This window comes from Gossypium hirsutum, chromosome A12 (genome assembly GCF_007990345.1).
Source record: "Gossypium hirsutum isolate 1008001.06 chromosome A12, Gossypium_hirsutum_v2.1, whole genome shotgun sequence".
In the NCBI taxonomy this organism is placed as follows: Eukaryota; Viridiplantae; Streptophyta; class Magnoliopsida; order Malvales; family Malvaceae; genus Gossypium; species Gossypium hirsutum.
In genome coordinates, this window is record NC_053435.1 from 60,925,419 (window position 1) to 60,950,506 (window position 25,088).

The following is a 25,088-nucleotide window of genomic DNA, read 5'->3' on the forward strand; positions in this document are numbered from 1 at the left end:
ATTAGACCATTAAAGAAAAGTATGCAGATTTTTGGTGACTCATCCATGGAAAAATTAGAAAAGGTCAATGACTAAATTGGAATTTGAAATAATTAAATTAATTAAAAGATGATAAAAGATATCATCTTATTTTATGTAATCTTCAACCTAAAACACATGGAAACCCTAGGAGAGAGATAAAAACTTTCAAGGCCTAATTGGGTAAGTTTCCTCTTCCCGTTTTTAGTAATTTGGGTATTTTTGAAACCGAGATAGCTTAATCTCTCTATTTGAGGGATTAATTTGAAAAGTTATCAAGGTATGACAAATGGGTCATGGATGTATATGCTGGAAATTAGAAATTTATGGTAGAAAATGAAAGATTGTTGATAGATAAACAACTTTCACAAAGTGATTTTTGATGAAAACATGATTTAGGGACTAAAATGAAAAGTTGTAAAATTTGATGAAAAATTCTAAAATTTTATGAATATATGTGCTGGAAAATTTGTAATGGGGCTTTGGCTAGGCTTGGAATAGGGAGTAATTTGCACAAGATTCATTTTCCAGGCCTAGGGACAAAATCAAATTTTATAGAAAAGTTAGGGGTAAAATGGTAATTTTGCCTAAGACGTAAATTGAGTCCATTTAAATATGAAATGTGTTAAATTGATGGTTAAATTCATTTATATAGATCCGAACAACACTAATTCGAGGTTAGATCGAGGAAAAGAAAAGGTTTCAGATTAGTAGACTTTTTACGCGAACAAGTGTCGAGGTAAGTTCGTGTAACTTAATCAAGCAAGTAATTATGTTAATTGAATGTTACGTTTGTATGTAATGTGATTTATATTGATTTGCTTTACTTGTATACTATGATGGAAATTTTGATATAATGCTTGAAATGGTGATAAAGGGTTAAGTCCCGATTGAATGTTGAATTCCAGTGATTATATGCGCTTTTCAAAACTAATAAGGTCATGCATTTGTTGTGGGGGGGATTTAGCTCAGACGAGTAATTCCATTGACCTTTTTATAGAAAGGATTTAGCCCAGACGGGTAATCCCGATATAATACCTCTTGAGCATATGTTATGATTAGGGTTTAGCCTGACTGGTAATCCTAATCGAGCTCCTCTGAGTATATGTTATATAAAGAATTTAGTCTGGACTGGTAATCCTGTTATAGGATAAGTGGCTCGAGAGAGTGTTTCTTGGTTAAGTTCCTTAAGGGGTACCCTTGAATAAGGAATTGACGGATTATTGAATTGTACACTTCGAGTGTACTACTTAAGCATCCATCGAAATTCAATGATTCAACAGACATAAAACTCTTGACATGGCATGAGAACTTTGAGATGAATTGATAATGCCTTGAAAGAGTATTGCACCATGAGCTCATCTATTTTACTTGATTGATATGAAGATTTTGGTGACTAACATGTTTGATTGAATGTATGTGATTAGGCAATTTAGCCAAATGGATGGAAACATAACATTGTATGCCTAGATTTAATAAGCAAGATTGGTAAGTTTAGTTTTCGTTAGACAAACTTACTAAGCATATAATGCTTAATCCATTTTATTTTCCCCAGTTTTATAGTGCTCGAAAGCTTGCGAGTGTTGGAGATCACTAGAGCACTATCACACTACCAACTAGCCATTTTGGGTATACTTCGTAAAATCATTTTGGTATAATGGCATGTATAGGACAACTTGGCCAATAGTGGCTTAAAATGTTATTTTGTAACCTAGCCATTGGAATGGCTAGTAATGGTTCAATTTGGTATGAATAAGTAGATTATTATGATATATATATATACACATGTGTTATGTCAAGAATATGTGATCAATGTTATGAATGCTTAAGTCAAACTAAGGTAAGGTTGTAATCATGTATGCTTGTTGTGATATGCCTTGTGAATGATGGAAATTGCCTAATTTGAATGCTTGAATTGGCTGGTATTGGATGTGTGTTTCAAGTGTAGGTCTTGGGTGAAATTTTGGGTGAGAAATGAAGCTAGAAATGGCTTCATTTTGTCCACGCGGGTAGACACATGGGCGTGTGTCTAGACCGTGTGTGATACACGGCCTGGTAACATTGGCATGTGGTTAGGCTGTGTGTCCCATGCACCTTAATTTTGAGAAACAGAATGCTCAGAATTGAGCACACGGGCAGAGACACGGGTGTGTCTCTCAGCCGTGTATGCCATACAGCGTAGAACACGAGCCTGTGTCTTGGCAGTGTGAAACCTGCAACTATTTTTGAATTCAATTAATTAACCACATGGCCTAGCATACGGGCGTGTGGCATGGCCGTGTGTACAAGTTAGCAAGTTACACAGGGTCAAAAACGGCCCCCAACACGGGCGTGTCCTAGGGTCACTCAGGCGTGTGAGCCCTGCACCTTCGAAAAATTTCGAAAAGTCACAAAAAATTCTTAGAGGTCTCGATTAAGTTCCAACTTGATTCTAATGCTCGTATTGGGCCTCGAGGTCCCGATCAAGGGACATTATGAATGATTTTGGTAAATGAATAGTAATTTATGTAAATTAATTGAAAATTTGTTCTGAATGTTTTGGTAATGCTCCAAAACCATGTTCCGATGACAGATACGAGTTAGTGGTGTTACAGCTTGAGTGGCAGACCATGGTTTGTAGGTGTAGGGTTACCATCGACAATCTGCTGAAACACCCCAATCATCACTTGTAGCAGGGGCTCAACCACAACATCTAGCACAACTTACCTTTGAGGCTGTACAAGTGGTGTAGAAGACATACCACTATCCGAAGAATTTGTACTAAAACATCTTCATCTAGAAGACATATCGTATATACTATAAACAAAAGAAATAATATGAAAGAGTTAGGAGTGGCAGGTGATCCAAGGCATATTCTTACAAAGAAAAACATTTTAATAAAGACAATGTGTTCCAATTCCTACCCCAAAGTAAACAATTTCATACAAAGGTATTTCGTCCAAAGTTTAAAGTTTTTCGATTTTATTTCAAAACTAAATCAACATTTTCATTTTCAAAAGTTTAAAGCCCAAGAGTTGATAAATATTAGTTCTGATACCACCAAATATGGTACCCAAACCTAGTTAGAATGGTCCGACCTAAATCCGGGATGTCACATTAGCCACTTGCATGAGCTCCTTATTGACCACTAATCACACTATAAAACCACCTTTCACACCTCACAATAATTCATACATAATAATCAATTGGCAATTAAAAGCAAACATAGAAACACTAGAATCATACTTTTCTAGCAAAACAACCAGATTATCAACCAAGGGTAAAATCGTCATTTGACATACTTCATACGAAACAATCATAGAACATTAAATAAAACATATATTTATTGTATAGAGTATTATTTAAAAATATATTTGTAATGACTAACCAAAAAAGTTAAGTAAAACCCAAGTAATTTTAAAACAAAGGTTTAACAACTAAATCATAAATTTGGCAATATCCGAAAAAATCTTTTTGCAAAATTAAAATTAGATTTATGAAATTAAACATACGAGATTTAAACATATAAAATTTCAAAATGCCATTCAAAAGAAATAGTTTGTCACGTCACGACCACGCGAAACCCTACGTTGCAACATAACCTAGATGATGCCCCTTATCACTATGACACAAAAAGGGCGTCTTGACATCGACCCCTCGTCACGATGTCAGTTGTAATTTCTGGAGAAATAGCCCAAAACTTGCATATGACACTTTGGCACACAACTTAACATAACATTTCGTGCTTCTAGGAAAATTTTTCTATTCTAACATGGCATATAGCAAACTTCAAATCATGCTCATACACTCTATAACATACTATAACATAATTGGACTCCCAATGTAATTAGTTGTACTAGCATGCCTTCCTAATGTCATAAACCAAATAACTCAACATGTCCAATTTGCATTCCATGCATTTCTAAGTGCACTATTGGTGCATTTCTCACCAAATAGTCATTTTAAACTTGTCCAACAATCCAATATCCAATATAAACATTTACAAAAATAATTCATTAAGGGACATGCATGTCATTCTTCATACAATACAATCCAATATCAAGCATATTCAAAACATTCACCACAATCAAACAATCACAACCCAATTATAAATGTCCTTAAAAACAGTCCATAAAATGTCCATTTACAAACCCAAGTAATAAAGTCTAATCCCTCAAAATAGTCCAACATTGCCATCATTTTCATAGTTGGAAACCACTCCACATACTCAATAGGATAGCCTTATTTGGATCACTTGGCTTGCTTATTTCCCCTTCTCACTCAAGCTATTTCTCTGTAAAATAATCATAAAAGAGTGTAAGCTTAACTAAGCACATTGAGTTCTCGAAGATTGCTACAATTAGACACACAATCCATAGTTAAAAGAAAGCATACTGGCAATAATTCTTGGCATCACCATGAATATAACATAACATCATTTTATATTGATATATTGATATTTGTGACTATGAAACATGTATAAAACACAATGCATTGGGTAAACGGATCTCTAAACACAACCAATGACTTAAAGAGTCTAACATATCCTATGAAGTGTAACATATAGCTAACATTCTCCAAACACAACCAACATATCTCGGCGAATAGGGCTAAGCTCAACATTCCCTTATCCCTTTAACATATCCCGGGGCCTCAACGCCCAAACATAAGCATATAGGTGATTACTCACAAATCCTATAGCATGCTAATGATATCTGATGGTTCCAGGAGATCACAATGCCAACATATCCACTTAAACATACTATTTTATGCACACTTTCACTTATCATATACACATAATCATAACATTTCCATATTCACTTATAATGCACTTATCATGTAACAGCCCGATTTTGGGCCTAGTCGAAACGGTGGTTTTGGAACCACTAACTTGAGGTCGTAGAAATTATTTTTAAAAATATTTTATGTGTGATGACATGTTTTTAAAGGTGTATGAAAATTTTAGTGATTTAATTTTAGCGTTTGTGAGCTTAATTGTGAAAGAGGACTAAATCGTATAAAGTGCAAAAGTCCAATTTTGATAGCTGAGGGTGTCAAATAGCTAGAGAACCTAAATTGGGAATCTTTAAAAGGAAATTAGACTCTGTAAAGAAGCATGGACGGCCATAGGAGATAAAGAAGGTCAAAAAGTCAAAATTTGGTGGGTTTGGTGACTAGATTGACTAAAATAAAAATAAAATAAAGAGAAAAGATATCATCTTTTTCCCTTTCTTCTTCCCCACCGAAAATGGTAGCAAGCAAGGGGGTTTTAAGAGCTTAAGCTTTCATCCACTTAGTTCTCTTGCAAGTAAGTGATTTTGATGACTTTTCTTGATGATTTTTACACTTTTGGGACCCTTGTAGCATGAACTAGCTAACGGGGGGACTATTTTACAAAATGGTTGAAAGTATAGGGTTTTTCCATGAGAGAATTTATGTTGTTTGCTGAATTTTTATGGAAAAAAATGAGTCTTGGTTGTGTAATAAACAACTTTTGTGAAAGAAGTTTGCATGAAAACACCTAAAAATGGGCTATTTTGTAAAGTTGTAACATAAGTTGTAAATGTGTGAAAAAATTGAAATTGTGAGTTGTTATTGTTATAAAAAGAATTTGTCTAGGCTTGGTAAATGAGGAAATTCGATAAAAATTGATTTACGATCCTAAGGGCAAAATTGTAATTTTTGTAAAGTCTAAGGCAAAAACGATCATTTTGCCAATTTATGAATTATAGGATGTTTTAATTAATGTAATGATTAAATGAGTGAATTTCATCATGTTAGATCAAGAAAATTGAGATTCGGGCTTAAATCGAGAAAGTACATGGTTAAGGACAAAAAGAGAATAATTAGCCAAAATTGCATTCGAGGTAAGTTCATATGATAGTAATAATGTAGTGTTATGTTTGAATTATAATTCTTTACTATTATTACATAAATTGTATGATTGAATACATTGGAAAAGTTGATGGAATGGTGTACATGATGTGGAAATATGACATGGAAGAAAATTACATGAAATGTAAGGAAATGATAATATATGATAGGTGATATATGTTATGTAAATTCTTAAAAGCTTATTTACTATTTGAGTTATGCCTTATTATTTTATGAAAGGGAAATTTATACTTTGGATAGTGAGATCGACACATCGAGTAAGTTCGACAAAGATAGAGTATCGAAAAATCTCGTTTGAACCTTAGGAATAGTCTACGATACAAGTGACATGTCACTAGGAATTAAGAAATCGAACCTTTTTGAGTTAGTCCAAGTTCATGATATATATGAGGCATCTGAGCTCGTTGAATTGGTCCGAGTTCATTATGGATGTGATCCATGTAATTGGGTTCCGGGAAATGGTCTTGTGTGTCCTACCGGTGGCTAGGTAATCCTTGAGTTGGTCGAATGCCTGACAGGTTGTGTGAGTAGCCCGTGTAGCTACACCTTGACCGATAGCTTTTATGAGCAAGCTCGTGAGTAGCTCCATTGTGAGCGTTACATGTTATGAGGTAGCTTTGGCTACGTATGTATATGTGGCATTTATGTGCAAGTGTTCTACATATCCAAAGTATTATGAGTGTTCAATGGGTAATTCAATGTACGATGTAAGGAAACTCTCGAAGAGGACATGTTACGAAAGGTGTAATGGTATACTATACTACGAGTTGTACAGGTATGTACACTAAGCTTATGATTAGTGAGACTTTAAAATGTTGAGACATTGGTGAGCTAAGATGTATGAATTATGATTATGAATTTTGTTGCAATATCATGTTAACTTATATTGTGCATTTGAACATGGAATTCATGAAATGGTGAGTTCATGATTAGTTGAAAGTGAACTTATGATTGTTATCATTATATTGCACTAAAATAGTGTTAGACAGTAGCAGTTGTGTGACTTTAAAAATTCACCAAAAATTGTGAAAATTGAGTTAGATGCTGAATAATTTATTAAATTAAATCTTAATGAGTCTAGTTTCATATAGAAGAAATGGTGTAAGAAAAAGTGTACCATATTATGAAATATTTAAATTGTTGTGAGACATAGTTAGAATGATTTCAAAATCCCCTGTTCTGATTTGAGAAAATCATTGAAAATTGTACAAAAATATTTATGGGTTATAATTTATATTCTTAGAATTTTTAATGAGTTTATTTTAAATAGAAATAGACGGAAACATCATTTGAGTCCCGTATTATAAGATAATTATTTTTTAGTGAAGAGGGGTCAGAACTGTCAGACAGCGAAAAAAGGGTAAATTTAAGGAAAAAACTGTACTAATTGGCTAAACTAAAAAATCTAAAAATTTTATGATAAGAAGATACGTGAGTCCAGTTTTTGGAAAAATTAACGGATCTTAATTTGGAGTTTCGTAACTCCAAATATAAATAATTTAGTAACTATGACTCGAGAAAATAGCTTAACCTAAACATAAGTAAAAAGGCAATTATGATAGTATTACCTTGAGAGCATGTTGCAAGAATTGGTGGAAGCATGTTGATAGTTGCTTATTATTTTCATATGGACTTACTAAGCATGAAGCTTACTCCCTCATTTCCATTTCTTTTAACTTTGTCAGGTTAGCTCGGGGTTGGAGATTGTCGGAGGTAGCATTACACTATCAAGTCACTACAATTGGAATAATGAAGCATATATTAGAAATTTCAAGGGAGTGACATGTATAGGGATCTAGTTTATTGAAATGTATTATTATGCTTTGGCCAAATGTATTGGCTTATATTGAGTTATACGTATATGGCCATGAGATGTGGCTCATATTGATTATGGCTTGTAAACCAAGCTATTCGTGTCATGTCTAATGTTTATGATGTGATTATGTATGTTTTCCATGCATGGTTGGCAATATGACATGTGTGTTGGATGTATGCTTTATGACTAATTGAGGTGGCCATAGCCATGTAGTAATTGCATGTTATAAAAACAACGTGATAATGGTTGGACATGAGTACTTGATGGATAAGTTAGTAACCATAGTACAATGATAAAAGTGATCATCAAAATGACAAGTCTTATGAATGTGAATTAAGGAATCTAGACTTGGTATTGCATGAGTAGATGTATTGCTTGTAAGAGGACATGTTAATGTTATGAATATATCTTAATAAAGAGTGTTTAATCACTAAAACGATGCCATGAATTGTGGTTTTAATATGTATAAGGTTGTAAGTGTTTATGGGTAACATGAAGACTTGGAAAATAACCTAAGTGTTGACTACACGGGCTGAGACATGGTCATGTGTCTCAATCGTATGAGGGATACGGCCTGGAGACAAGGGCTTGTGGCCCAACCGTGTGGTACGATTTGCATGCTGACGTCATAAACAGAGTGTTACAAGACTTGAGGACATGGGCATGTCCTACGTACACACGGGCGTGTGACCTTGTTTCATGGAAAGAAATTTTTTGAGTTTTTCCAAAACTTTCTAAGGTTCTTGATTTAGTCCCTAACTACCTTCAATGCATGTTTAGGGCTTCATAGGCCCGTGTGTGGGACATTATGCATGTGTATCAAAAGTTTTGAATTAAAAGAAATTTTGTAGCCCGATTTTTGCATGTTGTGAACTATTAAGTCCAGTAATGCCTCGTACCCTGTTCCGACGTCGGACACGGGTAAAGGGTGCTACACATCAAGTGCTCACATAATGCTTAAAGAGCCTTATCATATAGATATCATATAGTGTGCATGGAACCAGCGAGCCTCATATCATATTTAGTCTTAAACATATAACATTTGCAATTACATCTCTATATGAATCACATATCATACCTCATAGGCATATTTGCATAATAATAATAAATTGATTAAGGAAACTTCCACTCAGAACTTAGGTTAGGTGTTTACAACAACCTAAACTCCCATTTAACTTAAGAAATCGTGCTTAGTAGCAGCAATTTTGATCACTCACGGGATCACTTTCGTTCAATTGTCGAAGGCTAGATAAGCTTTTTTTTGCCCTACGATTTGCTTGTAGAGGCTCCCGTTGGATCCGACACTTTGCATAAATATTAATCACAATACAAACTCATCATTTATAGCATTAATCATATTCAAACAACTAAAAAATTGAATATCCATATTTTTCCCTTCCTAATACCGAATTCTAATTAGTTAGTCGAAATAAGAGATTTCCTTGCTCAATTTTCATCTCTAACCCTTAAACAAGTTTCTAAACTTCCTAAGTATCATATTATAATAGATCTAAGCCTTCAATTTCATCAAAGTTCTCATATCTAACCTTTCTAGAAAATTGAGCTTACATGAACATTCAAAGAAGGAAAATTCTCAATCCCTAAAAATTCTTTAATTATCTATTAGGAGTTCATTAACCTTCTAATTAGTTCAAAATAAGTTGAAATCAATTTAAAACAGCCAGTTAACTTCATTTTTTGAGTTTCACCATTTTTAAGTCAAATTTTTTATTTGAAAGCTTTAAATCTATTAAGATCTCGTAATAGTTGATCAAATTTCAAATTATAAAAACAAGCTTAGAATTAACAATAAGAATCAGAGTATTACCTCAATTTGAGAAAAACGGCATAGTGTAGATCTAATTTGATGAAAAATGTTTGAGAAACATTGAGGAAATTGATGAAGAAAAGAGGAATTTTCTTTAAAATTGAAGGAAGAATTGGTGTTTGGAAAGCTAGAAAATCAATAGGGATGAGTTAATTTTGAGAGAAAAACTTAGATTTAAATTTTAGAAAAATTTTCAAATGGCTAAAGTGATGAAGGGAAAGTGACATTCTTGAGTTTAAATAGGCAAGGGGATGAAAACATATATTTAAATTTTGGAAAATTTGTCCTTTAAAACTTTCAGTTTTCAAACTTTCAGTTTTCACCCTTTTACAAGTCACTTCTTATTTCAAATTAAAATTCTTTTCTTTAACTATTTTCAAATTCGGCTTTGTTTTTAAAATCCTTTTAAGAAAATTAATTCCCAGGCACCGAATTTTGATTTTCTACTTAAGTTTTAGTCTCGATTATTTTTATAATATTTTATTTTATTATTAACACTTCTAATCTATTTTCAGTATCTTAATCAGATACCTGATATCACTAACTTGATTCTACTAACCCTCTTTTAACATTTTAGATAAGATTTAAAGATTGAGAACTAAAATGATCCAAAAAATAATGACAAAAAATAAGTAAACATTTAAAGTTAAATTTATGATTATATGAAATAAATAAATATAGCAATTAAGGTAACAAATAAAATTGTTTTTTATAAATATAAATCCAAAAAGATACTCTCCTCTGCTTTCCCCACTTATATATAAGGATGTAAGCTTAAACCACATCTGCAACAACCCACAGGCAAGCCTTCCATATTTGACATAAGGGCAAATAACCATGTCCTGCCCAACAATTGTTGCCGTCACCCACGTTACAAATGGTGTTACCTCCGTTGAGTGTCACAAGCAAATCCGTTCATGGCGGATTTTGGGCTCCCTTATGGAACTCCTTATTCCAACCTGCAACCGCACCTTCAACCACGGTCAAGAAATCAAACATGAATGCTACTTTCAAACCTATTATCTAAAGCCTGTTTACACTACTTTTCCTAGTGTAATAACAGGTACCATCTTCGGTTACCGTAGGGGAAAACTCAGCTTCTGTATCCAAGCAAATTCCAAGTCCATCAACCCATTTCTCCTCCTAGAGTTTGCAGTTCCTACAGTTGTTTTAGCTCGAGAAATGCAGGGTGGTATCCTCCGAATTGCGCTGGACTGCACCGTTTCAGGGAATTTTTTGAGCTCGGATTCAGTATTGTCGATGCCATTGTGGAATATGTACTGTAATGGAAGGAAAGTTGGGTACGCAGTTAAACGCAGGCCATCGAAAGCTGATATTGATGCTTTTAGGCTAATGAGTTCAGTCGTTGTTGGTGCTGGAATGATTCGTGGAAAAAGAGCTTGATAATGATGATGAACTTATGTACCTGTGGTCTAACTTTGAACGAGCTCGTGGTTCATCTCATACTGAATCGTTCCGTTTGATTGATCCCGATGGGAACATCGGTCAAGAGCTTAGTATTTCCTTTTACCGGTCAAGGTGAAACCTTCGTTTTGGTTAGTTTTTGATATAATACAATCACTTTTTTAGCCCACCGTCCCCATTTTTGAGCTGTGCTCTTTGCATAGCTTTTATACCAGCCCCAGAAATTGAGAAATAATCTATATTTATGTGGGATATGGCCTTGCTAAGGAAACCAGATTTCTGTAACTATATGAAGAATTAGAAGAGACCATCAGGTTTTTAACTACGAATTGAAAGATTGATACTGATCTTTTCTCTCATATATATATATATTACATTAAGATTCCATTTCAATATATTTTTGGCTGATCTGAATGGAAGATGCTGTTAGCATCAAGAATCCACATAGTTAAAACGTGTTATAGTGTGTAAATATGGACGTGTTAAACATTAGTAAGATGGTTAGGCTGTTGATAAAATTAGTTTTATTGTTAAGGGTTGTTTACAGCAGTTAGATCTCTCCATTGTATATATATACACTATGTTTGTATATTGCAAAGTAGCTAAGAAATTAAAAAAAAAAGAGCATTACCTTTTTAGATATTTCTCTTGTGTTGTTTTAGCATTTTTTGAAGTTTCTATCATGGTATCAGTCGCTCGGTGATCTGTGGGCATGGCTTTCACGCACTCTCCGGATTCTGACTCTATTGAACCTGGTAGCTCGGTGTTTACTAGTGATCGGATCGTTACTTCCTTCCCTAGGCATGATGTTGTGAAGCTTGATGAGGGCACTTTTCTTCAATGGTAGCAACAGGTAAGATTTATTCTTACTGGTTATGACTCGCTCGGGTTTCTTGACGGGACTTTATCTACTCCGGCGAGATATGTTCATAACTCCGATGGCTCCCTTGTCGCGAATCCATCTGCCACGATCTTCACTCAGCAAGATAATCTTCTCACCTCGTGGTTATTGTCTACGATCAGTTCCTCATTTTTGTCATCGCTTACTGATGTTCGATCTGCATGTGATGTGTGGATGATGGCTAGTAGTTTATTTGCGGTCGATACTAGCGCAAAGCAGTCGCATCTGCATCACGAACTGCATTCCCTCAAGAAAGGTAGTTTTTCCATTCGTGCTTATGTTGATAAAATCAAAGGTCTATGTGCTCTTCTTGCAGCTTTCGGTTCACCGATCTCGGAGGGCGAGAGGATGGCCGTTTTACTTACTGAATTGTCGTTCGAATTTGATGATGTAGTTTCATCTGCGTCTCTTTCGTCTGCTTCATTGCCGTTTCAACATCTTGTTGATGCGCTTCTTGAATGTGAGGCTAGGCAGATGAGATCGGTGTTCGACGTGTTGGTTGCTGCGAACTTTCTGGACGGTTCTTCGCCGCCAGTGGTGGACGTTGCTTCTCGTGGTGGTTGAGCCTCTGTGAGTGGTCGTGGACGAGGGTTTCGTAGCCGGATCCAGTGTCAGATTTGTGCTTGGTATGGGTATCTTGCCCAACGATGTTACTATCGGTATCATCGTGATGAGCCGCACCAAATTGTTGCTCCGATGGTGTTTCAAGGAGGGCATGCTTCTAGGCCGACTGTGGATGCGTGTCTTGACGCAAGTAGGAGTGATTATGGGCGTGGTCAGAATTGGATGCTTCCTAGTCAAAATTGGAGGGTGTCTGCTACCAAGGTTCCTGCTTAGTATTTTCTGTCTAATGTGGGGGCTATTCCCATACGTGGGCCACATGCATTGCCTATGCCATTTGGGCCAAATCCATTTGTAGCAATTGGGAATCGGTCCACTACTCCTGGGCTGCATGCGGTTGGTAATAGTGCTGGGCGTTATTCTAACTATTACATGGGCCAACATTCAGGTGCCAATCATGCTAATGGTGCTAGGGCGCGTGGGCCACTTGGTGTTGATTCGAGTTCTGGGCCTAGTGGATCTATCCGTCCTCGTCTCAATGATGAGAAAAATTTTTCTAACCCCAATGTTAATTGTGTTAATGTTTCTGCAGTTTCATGGTGGACAAAACCGCGAGCCCGTGTTTTTGATGTTGACTCGTCCTAGTACGACTCGTCTCAGTTTATTGGCATACCCAGGCTTCCTGATTTTAATGCATCCGATTTTTCTGATGCCATGGCATATGACTCAAATTTTAATAGTACTGATTCGTATTTACCGTTACCGATAGGTAGCACATCCTGGTGCCCAGATTCAGGTGCTACTCATCATGTGTGTCAAAATGCGTCTGATCTACATGCATCATCTCTATATACCGGTGAGTCTTCTTTTTTAATGGGTGATGGGGTACCCACTAAGATTTCGTCTATTGGGAGTATTGTTTTACCTACAACGAATAAGTTATTACATCTATCAAATGTCTTGTGTACACCAAGTATTCAGAAAAATATATTGCCTGTGTCTCAATTTGCTACTGACAACAATGTATTCTTTGAATTTCATCCATCTTATTGTGTGATTAAGGACATTTAGACACACGAAATCTTAATGCGGGGCCAAGTTAGTGATGGGCTCTATCAGTTTTTTGTTGCTTCAACTGTTCCATCTCCTTCTGCTTACAACACTGACGTTCAAGATCGGTCTACGGGAGATATTTTTACTTTGTGGCATAAAAGGCTTGGTCATCCTTCTTCCGCTATTGTAAAAACTATTCTTGGTAACTGTCAGATTGTTACAAATAAAAGATCTCTTGATAATATCTGTATAGCTTGTCAACAAGGGAAATCACATAAATTGCCCTTTTCTACTTCTAATACTGAATATGATGAATTGTTTGAGTTAGTTGTATCTGATTTGTGGGGATTGGCTTCTATTCCTTGTGAAGGAAATTTGTATTATGTGTCGTTCATTAACATGTGTAATAGGTTTACGTGGGTGTATTTGATCAAACCCAAGTCTTAAGCCGTGGATTGTTTTCTACAGTTTTAGCAGATGGTCTCTACACAGTTTGGGAAGCGTATTAAGAAATTTCGAAGTGATTGGGGTAGAAAGTTTCGTGTTTTTGCGTCCGTTCTAGCCCTTCATGGGATTTTTCATCGCATTACATGTCCTTACACTTCTAAACAAAATGGTGTTGCTGAACGTAAACATAGACATATTGTGGAGACTGATCTCATTCTCTTGGCTCAGGCGAATCTCCCTATGGTTTACAGGGGCTATGCTTTTTGCAGCGGGGTCCATCTCATTAATCGTCTGCCCACTCAGGTGTTGTAAGGTAAGACACCTTATCAATGTTTTTTTTGGTAGTATACCGACATATGACCATCTTCGGGTTTTTGGATACTGTTGTTTCCCGTACCTACGACCGTTTGTTAAACATAAGCTTGATTTTCGATCTCAACCTTCTACGTTTCTAGGCTATAGCTTGCAGAATAAAGGTTATTATTGTTTAACGCCTAGTGGCAAGATAATTGTCTCTCGGCATGTTTTTAATGAATATTGATTTTTGTTTCCTGCGTCTGTTCCTACTAATGTTCAGTTCTCGGCGTGTACTTCCTCCTATGTCCCGGTTGTTCGGTCTTTTCCCACTACGGTGACTTGACAGCATTCTGAGCCAGTATCTTTGCCTGAAAATTCTTGTGACTCACCGCATCTTACTTCATCTACCTCTAATCCATTACAATCTACTTCAGTTGACGTACGGACTGATTTAGAGACTGGTGTTCAAGAGTCACCTCCTTCTACTTCCTCTGACCCTCTTATTGCACCTACTGCTGCTACTATTCCTCTTGCATCTCCTATCAATACTCATGCCATGGTTGCTCGATTTAAGGCTGGAATTTTTAAACCTAAAGCTTTGACTATCACTACAAATGATTTTGACCCAGCATCTATTGACAAGGCTCTTGCTCATCCGGATTGGAAACTTGCTGTTCAGGCTGAATATGATGCTCTGCTTGCTAATTCTACGTGGGAACTTAGTCTTCTTCCTCCTGGCCGAAAGGTGATTAGATGCAAATGGCTGTTTAAGGTAAAGAAAAATCCTAATGGAACAATTGAACGACGAAAGGCGTGTTTGGTCACCAAGGGTTGTTCACAGGTACCCAGTTGTGATTTTCAAGAGACCTTCAGTCCAGTGGTCAAACCTACCACTATACGACTCATTCTGTCAATAGCTGTGTCCTGTGGATGGCATCTCCGGCAAGTTGATGTCAACAATGCCTTTTTAAACGGTGATTTGACTGAGGTTTTTATGCAGCAGCCTCCTAGCTTTGTTCAAAATGGTTCGAATGGAGAAAACTGGTGTGTCGTCTGACAAAAGCTTTGTATGGTCTATGGCAAGCTCCTCGTGCCTGGTTTAACAAGTTAAAGGAGTTTCTAATGTCTACTGGGTTTGTTCTATCAAAAGTTGATGCATCGTTATTTGTCAAAGTTACCTCTGACTTTACTCTCTACGTACTTGTCTATGTGGATGACATTGTTATTACTGGTAGTGCTATCGACGAGATAAACTGTTTTGTTTAGCAGTTACACAAGAAGTTTGCCTTAAAGGATATGGGTGATCTGCATTATTTTTTGGGCACTGAAGTCAGTCGATCTTCCTCTGGCAGTCTTCATTTATGTCAACAAAAATACATCCGCGAGCTTCTTGATTGGAGTTCTATGACTAATGCTAAAGGTGTGCATACGTCGATGATCAGTTCGTCCATGTTGTCTAAAGATGAGGATAAACCTCTTGCTGATCCAACTGAGTATCGCAGTCTGGCTGGAGCACTTCAATATGTTGTTTTAACACGCCCAGATATTGCTTATGCAGTTAATCGGATCTACCAGTTCATGCATGCGCCCACTACAGTTCATATGGTGGCATTAAAGCGTATCTTGAGATATCTACGTGGTACTCTTTCTCATGGCCTGATGTTTTGTCGTTCTGATCATCTGTCATTGGTAGGATATGCGGATGCAAACTAGGGTCTTGATTTTGATGATCGTCGGCCTACGACAGGATACTGTGTCTACTTTGGCCATACACCTATATCTTGGTCTTCTAAAAAACAGCAAGTTGTTTCTCGGTCTACCGCAGAAGCTGAATATCGAAGTTTAGCCGCCGTTGTAAGTGATATTGCCTGGCTTGTGTCCTTATTGACAGAACTCAAAATCAGTTTGGTTGATCCTCCAATGGTATGGTGTGATAACTCTAGTGCTGTAGCTGTTGCGGCTAATCCGGTTCTACACTCAAAGTTTAAACATGTCGAACTTGATCTGTTCTTTTTTCATGAGAAGGTCGCTAGTGGTGACTTGGTTGTTGGTGAAGTTCCTGCTTGTGATCAGGTGGCAGATATACTTACCAAACCATTGACTGTTTTTGTCTTTACTCTTTTTCGACATCTTCTTCGAGTCAAACCACTCGAGGAAGTTGGATGAATGTTATAGTGTGTAAATATGCACGTGTTAAACATTAGTAAGATGGTTAGGTTGTTGATAAAATTATTTTTATTGTTAAGGGTTGTTTACAGTAGTTAGATCTCTCCATTGTATATATATGCTACGTCTGTATACTGTAAAGTAGCTAAGAAATTTAAAAAAAAAAAAGAGCATTACCTTTTTAAGATATTTCTCTTGTGTTGTTTTAGCATTTCTTGAAGTTTCTATCAAAACGCAATCCAATTGGGAATAAAAAGAAGATATTATCATAAACCTCTAGGCTTAATTAGTAAAAAAAAAGAGGCTATTTTTAAAAGTTAATTAGTAAATTAGGCCGGTTTTCTCAAAATTTAGGAAAATTTGACCAGCTAATAAAAAAATTGACGTGTAAAAAAAATGTTTTTACTAGAAAGTGCTTTTTTTAGGGAGTGCTTTTTGTTTTTCCCTACAAAATTAACTTATTTTATTAAATTTCGGAAAAACAAACTAATTTACTAAATGATTATTATTATTTTTTAACTAATTAACCCTAAACCTGTAAGCAAGGGTCCCTTTTTGGCTGATTGCTCAAATATCCCGATCATTTGACAAGGCATATTCTTGATTTCAACTTGCAAATTTGGACAAACAATAATAAACACATGACATAAATCCTTCTTCCCCGCGTGTCTCAAATCTTCATGTAAGTTTAATGTTAAGTTGTTAAGCAGTATGTTCATGAAAGCTACCATTGCCAATTCATAAGATTTCAACTTGTAAATTTGGACAAACGATAATCAACACCTGATATATATCATAAACCTTTACCATTCCATAGCCATAGCCATAGCCATTGACATAAATTATGACAGCAGCAAAGCATCAGCATATGATTTTTCTTGTTTGCAGCTGAAAAAATCTGTAACAAGACCCTTTATTATTCTAATGTTGCAGAAGAATATTTGATGAACATTCATTGAATCTGAAACAGTAATATTCCAAAGAATATATGATCTGATAAATATTGCCATTAATTTCTAGAGAACATCCAGACTGTGAACAATAGCGAAGTGTTTCTAGTGTAAGACATCTGACAAATTAAGATTGCAATCCTTCCTCGATATTGTCGTACTATGCATGTATATATTCTAATACTATATATTTGTATGTATGAATATTTAGATGAACACGTAAGTGAGGTAGAGATTTTTAGACAACTGTTATGCTGCGGACAATTTCTTTTTCTTTTTAAATTTCTCTAAAATGGGAGATGATATTGAATGAGCTGTTGTTGATTCCCTGTGTCGTTATAGTAAAAAAGCTGGATGAAGACAGAGTGTGTCAGTAAATATTGTAATCAGCACATGGAAGGATGATCTATATAAAATACTTTTTTCTTTGACTAATTTCATTTAATGAGGAAAGAAAGAAAGATTACAACACAAACGGGAACTAATGTCCCATATAATTTTAGAAGCCAAAAAAGCAGTGAAAGACCTTAGTTTAGTACAAGACAATGTTTCAAAAAGCAAGTACCCCTTTCATTTTATGATGGAGACAACAAACCTTCATTGCTCTGTTGATAAATGCGAGCAAGGAGAGAATTTGACGCATATTCTTCAGCAAACTTAACCATCAAGGTGAACACCCTGATGAGAAGAGTTTTTGTCTAGTTCTTTATCGTCCAGACAGTATAAATATTTTTGACTTGAAACAATATATACAATGAGAGTCCAACAAAAACAATTTCCTGAAAACTTAGCAACAAAATCACAAATTAAGGACCAAAAACCTCGAATGTTGGAGGACTTGACGAACGAGGGGCCATCCTTAAATGAGGAAGGGTTTAGGATAAGCACAAATGGTAAACCACAGTCTAATCCTAAACCCTTCCTCACTATGGGAAACTATTAAGGGGGAAATAATCCTGAATTGATTACCTTAGGATTAGACTGTGGTTACATATATTAAAGACCATCTTCTCCTCATAAGGAACCTTTTTTAAATGGACAAACAATGCCGCCTCAAAAGCGAATATAACCATCGTTATATAAACAATAAATAATTTACATATTAACTATTTCAAACTACGTGAATAAGTAAGTTTACTTAACTTTTTCTTATAACTCTCTCCACTTTGGCACAGTTTTAAATTAAATAGGATAGGGTAATCTAAAATCACTGCCTTCCAATCATGTTTTAAAATAATGCTAAGATAATTTTTAAGAAAAATGAATTAGGGACTTTTAAATATTTTATTAAATTTAAGTTTCATTCTCATGTTAATAATGAAAAGATGCTTTTACTTATTAACTCTGTTATTTTTATAATATTTCTAAAATCAATAAAACTACAATCATTGTAGGATACCTTATATAAATATGGTCAACGAATACTAACTTAGCATCATAAAAACCATTAAAACATCGTAAGCATAATTTTTTGAAAGTTAAAATAACATAAACACTACACTATTACACGAAATCTACATTGAAATATTATTAATGTGTCTAAATTTATATAAATATATTTATATTATAAGTATTTGATTAAGTTAGCGTTACGATTCTAACTCGATATTAATTTAATCAAGAAAATTACTAAAAATATTATATTTTAAATAATTAATATTACTATTATAAGGTATTTCTACAATTTCATATATTTATATAAAATTAATAAAAAAATTTAAATCAAGAAAAATATGCAAACAATATGATTTGAACTCAATATAACAAGAATCTTAAAAGCTTTGTTAGCCAACATAATAGCTTTTTTAGGTGCTATAGAAAAAAGAGAATAGGACAATACCATGATAAACTATTATATATTAAATTAAATTAAATTTCTTTTTATTCACAGTTTAAACTAATTTTATTATTTTAATTCTATACATACTAAATACGTGTTGTTATTATTATTAATTACAAATCATACATTTTATTATGTATTGTATATTTTTTCAATTCATATTTATATTCTAAATATGTTCATACAAGTATAATGGAAATTCTAACAATATGTTGAATATGTTTATGACAAAAAAAATTGATGATTCATGATATAAAATTGAAAGTTATTTTAATAATGGTAATTAGATTGACAATTACATATCAACATGACTATATGACCTGTGACGAAGCCATAATTTTTCAAGGCGGGCGAAAATTAATTTTTATATTTTAGGAAAGTTAAAATGTTTTACTATTAATTTTATTTATATTTTATAATTTTTAGAATAAATAAAAATTTTAACAATTTGTGGAGTGGTCCAAGTTTAATTAAATAATTTAAAAAAATCATAAAATTTAGAAAGAATTTAAAAATAAAAAAAATAATTCAATTGATTATTTTTAGCTTTGTTTAATTAGTTTATAATGATTCGTTCAAAACCAATTCAATTATTTATCTAAATTAATATACCATTTGATTCTTGATCCAACTAATTTAATTAACCAATCCAACCCTATATAAGACACAAATATAATATAACTAAAACACTGCACACAAAATATGAATGTAGCACAAATGATGAAAGTGTAAAAATCTATAGAAAATAAATTATAAATTCGTCAAAAAATCATATAAATATATAATACCTTAAATATAATATTACATAAAAATATAAAAACAAATGCACATGCACATGCACATGCCTTTTCTTTCCTTTTTTCTGTTTCTTTATTTTATTTTTCTCTTGTATTTCCTTGGGCACAAAAGATGGCAAGATATACTTAGTTCTCTTCAAAATTTTAATTTATAACCAAGTTTATTTATCTTAAAATTATGAAACCTCAATTCAAATTAAGCAATTCTATTGCTTGGGATAACTTTAATTGATAGTTATAGATTTGTAGTTTTACGGTCAATTAGTTTTCATTCCTTTTTCTTCCTCTCATTTTTAGACTTTAAACTATATAATCACCAAATTTTATTTAGGAGGCTATATCTTTGTTCTTTTACCACACTCAAGCTTTCAATTTTAATTTAGGTAACTTTTACGTCATTGAAATTTGGATTTTAAAATTTTAAAATTTTAAATTTTATATGAATGATTAACAAATTCATTATTTTCAATTTTTTTGGAATTAAAATATTTCAAGTTCAAAATATTTAATTAATTAAATTTATTGTTTAGATAATTCAATTTTAGATTTGAATTTCAATTAGATTCTAATTCTAAAAAACATTTTTTTAGAAAAAATAATTATTTATATATTATAAGTGAAGTGAATAATATTATAGCAAGGATATATATATCAAATTAATCTAAACCCAAAAACAATGGTTAATTTAAGATTTAGATTTAAATTACTTAAAAAACTAAAAATAATAAATTGATAATAATTTTTAAAATACAAATTTGCTAGAAAATCAGAAAAAAAATATTTAACTTACAAAATATTATTGATTTTTTTCTAAACTCTACAAAATATTATAATTTATAATATAATTAAGAATTTCTAAAATTATTATTTATTTGACTTACAAAGCTATAAGATCTATTGTCTTTTATCCTTTGTTTAGCATTACTTTTTCAAATCTATTGTCTTTTATCCTTTGTTTAGCATTACTTTTTCAAAGTATTTTTTATTCTAAAATCACTTTTAGAGTTATGAGCAAAGTTACATAAACAATTTTTGGAGCCAAAAATATTTTTGAACTCAAAGGTAAAATCACTTTTTATTTTTTAAAATTTTGCATTTGGAAAAAGTGCTTTCGAAAGCAAATGATATTTTAACCTTTATTTATAATTTAGTGGATTTTATGTAATATTTATATGGAATATAAAATTATTTTTTATTCAAATTTATTTCAAATATATAAATTGTATATTAAAATTTGTAATGGTTATATTTTAACTTTTAAAATATAGTTTATATATTTAAGTTGAATTTCACAAAAAAAAATCTTAAAAAATTCAAAATTTGTATTCCGTATATCTAAATATTAATGAGTTACAATAAATTATTTTTTTGATCGAAATATCGTAATATTTGTTATGGATATCTTATTAAGTGGATATACATCAAGATCAAGATAAGTTTTGATAAACTTTAAATTTTAATAGTCATTAGAAGTAGATCTCTACTTCATTTATACTTCCTATACCTAATGTTACCAACACGATTATCTTTTAATTGTTTTTCTCCATAAGTCACAAAATTTTTTTCCCTTTCATTAAGCCTTACCCCTTTCAAGCAGCAACCAATGCAATAGTCAATCACTCCAAATTTGCTACTCAAGTTGTTGTCGATTGCCTTCTAGAGCTATTACTATTTCAGTCTTCAATTGGGGCTTGCACACTATGGGTAATCATTATGTAAAGAAATTTATATAATCCTTACGTGTGCTTGTGATAATAGCCAAGGTGATAACGATGATATTAAAGAATATCAGATATACTTTACTATGATTTATTTATTATATCATATTTATTATAATTGGAGACTAATCATGACAACATGAATAGATAGATTTTGATTTGAAATCCATGCATGTTTGCGATGGTGATTATAAAATAAAGAATTTATTAGGATGTTTATAAGTTTGTCCTAATAAATCTATTGCTTTCCCCGAAGTGCACGCAAGCACAAAAGAAAATAAAAACCAATATTATTCTAATATTTGGTAGTACAAAATTAGTCGAAAGCTCTAGAAAAGCTAATATATTAATATATTGTGATGGTTAATCCATTGGTTTTAAAATATATTCATAGTGGATCTCAAATTGAGATTATGAATGAGAAAAATATTATATTTCATATGAATAAAGGGAGGATTCGCTACAGGAGAACAGACTTTTAGCGGCGTTTTCACAAGCGCCGCAAAAAACGCTACTATAAACTTTGCGGCGTTTATTTAAAAAAATACCGCTAAAGACTATGACCTTTAGTGGCACTTTTCTCAAAAATGCTACTAAAGACCATGACCTTTAGCGGCGCTTTTCCCGCAAACGCCGCTAAAGACTATAGCCTTTAGCGGCGCTTTTCCCGGAAACGCCGCTAAAGACCATGACCTTTAGCGATGCTTTTTCTACAAACTCCATAGAATAGACCTTTAGCGGCGCTTTTCTCACAAACGCCGCTAAAGAATATAACTTTTAATTAAATAATATTTATTTTCTATATTATGTTTTATTTTTGAAATTTGAACTTTAAACTATATAGATAAATAAAAAAATATTAATTAAATTAAATTTTCTATTAAAATTTTAACTTTAAAACTAAATATAAAAATTAATGAATTTAAATCTAGAATTTAAATATTATGTTTAAATAAATGGGCAATCTACCAATAATAGAGAGATAATACAATTTATGAAAATTTATGTCGATGAGAATTTTTAGATAAATTTTAAGCACATTTACATTTATGGACAGAAAGAAAAAGAAAAAGCTCATACCAAATTCAAAGTAACAAAAATGGAAGAAAATGCCAAAGAATCGAAGGGAATGTCGTCCAATTCAAAGTGACAGCACTCGGATGATTCTGGTCCTGGTGAAAATTGGGGCTTCTTCAGCTTTGCCAAGAAGATTACATAAGTCTGCTCCAAAAAAGACAAAGCGATGTTAGATACATAAACATCTTCCATAAATGTAAATGAGATACAGAAGTAAATTAAGGATGCTTATTCTAACTTGTCCAATAAGGGGAATATCCAGTTGTGCAAAAGGGGAAATGACTTCCACTTCAGCACCTGTCTCTTCCCATGTTTCCCTTATTGCCCCTTCAGCGGCAGACTCCCCAATTTCCAGGTAACCAGCAGGAAGAGTCCGTAAGATCAAGTTCTGCCAGTGGTGTGGCGGCCCAGCAAAGCATGATTGAACTCCGGAAGCACCTATAAATAAAGCAACACATGGAATTGAGCTACATATGAACTTCAATGTACCACAGTAGAAAACACTTTCACTGATTTCACATGAACATCTACTAAATAAAGTGTATTTAGGCTTACCCTATAGCCATTACCAATTCATTTGGATTGGATGTTAAGCTTGGTTTTCAGATCTGGGTTATTTATTTTGTTTTTCTATCATTTACCACCATATTTGTTTACCACAATGTAGGCCAATTTCTTTTAATTGTTCTTATTGGGCTTACATATTTGGTTGATGCTTAAAGCATAGTTCAGATCCCAAAGGAGATATAAGATCTGTTTAAAACAGTTGACATACTACCTTTTCATATTTTGCCTTGGCAAGTTCAAATTTTCCCTTTTTGAAGTGTCGGTTACCCTGCAGAAAAATGGTTAAATATTCAAATCTCCTATCCATGGTGCTCTAAATTAGGATAGAAGCTTATAAAGACAATAAACTCACCAGCATCGGGAAGTCCATCCTTTCGCAACTCAAAAACTCAAATGTTCGCTTCCTTTCGTGGTCCAAGATGGCAATTTTTGTTAGTGCACTAAGATATATCTTATCCACCTTTTCATCAACAAGAACGGTAAACATAAAACAATGTAGACAAAATAGAATTGAAAAGACAGAAAATATAAGCCTGCTTTAAAAATTTTAGACTAACTCCTGATTCAAATGTTATTGCATCCCCTTGTTCAGTGAACTGCTCTCTATTCTGCAGGTTATCCAAATAATCCAGTGTCTCTAGTCCTTCTACTCGCAGTTCACTAAATAAAAGTAAATAAAAATTGAATTGTACAGAACAAAGAATAAGTCCAAGCAATATAGCATAACAACAACACCTAGACTTTACTCTTAAAATAATAACAAAAATAAGAACAGAGTGAAGAAAACCCTTCACTGTTATTCACTTTGTTTTTACCAATGAAGTTCCTCTTTCGATTCATTTCCGGTATAAATTGTGAGAAAATAGAATTCAAGCTTACATGAAAGATAACAATTAACAACTAGGTTGAATAATTTGAGGTTAGCAAGAAAATAGGAATATCAATCTTGAGCTACTAAAAGAATATCAAAATTAAACAAATAAAATATCGCACAAACAAAAAAGAGGGATACCTGAATTGCGAGGTTAGCATTCTTGCATTTCCTACAGGTTAAGATCAAAAATTTGTACAAAGAGACCTATGACATAAATAAAATTCAAGAGCCATTCTAAATAATTAACACATAATTCAATAAAGAATGAAATGGCCACTTTTGCTATGGTAAACCTTTATTTGGCATTGAGAGAAGCGGGGACAGTGTTGTACTCAGAGACATTGTTAGCAAAGTTTCATTTGGCTTTTGTTCCAGTTAAATTCGAAAAGTGGCGGCGACCAAGTGAACGAAGCATAGTCCTGTTGGGACTTGCTTTCAACAACAAAAGATACAAGAAACGAGATAAGAAATTGAGTCGTAAAAAGAAAATTTTGGTGTTTGTATAATTTTGGAATTTATACCGGAAATGAATCAAAAGAGGAACTTCATTGGCGAAAACAGAGTGAATAACAGTGAAGGATTTTCTTCACTCTGCTTTGCTTCCAAAAACCATTTGTGCCTTTTTCAGTTTCTTTTTTTATTATTATTATTTCAGATCGAGAGAAAAAGAGTAGCTAAATTTTATTTGGGGGATTTAGGGCAAGCGATTGATGAACCACACTAAAAAATCATAAGGTCTAAGCTTAAGACAGTCCAATCTAACATCAATGGCAGTTATGATAGCTTAATGCACGATGGAAATGATAACTCATTTAAGCTATGATATGCTTGTTTTTAAGTAAAAAACAACAGCATCGCTTAAAAATAACAGATATCTTG

At 33.4% G+C, this 25,088-nt stretch overlaps 1 protein-coding gene across 1 annotated transcript; it reads left to right on the forward strand.

The window, feature by feature from the left end:
- The first annotated feature begins 10,373 nt into the window (after window positions 1-10,373).
- On the forward strand, window positions 10,374-10,940 carry LOC107920428 (protein MIZU-KUSSEI 1). The gene has a single exon (XM_041084153.1). It carries the CDS (start codon window positions 10,374-10,376, stop codon window positions 10,938-10,940), a length of 567 nt encoding a protein of 188 aa, XP_040940087.1.
- The last annotated feature ends 14,148 nt before the right edge of the window (window positions 10,941-25,088 follow it).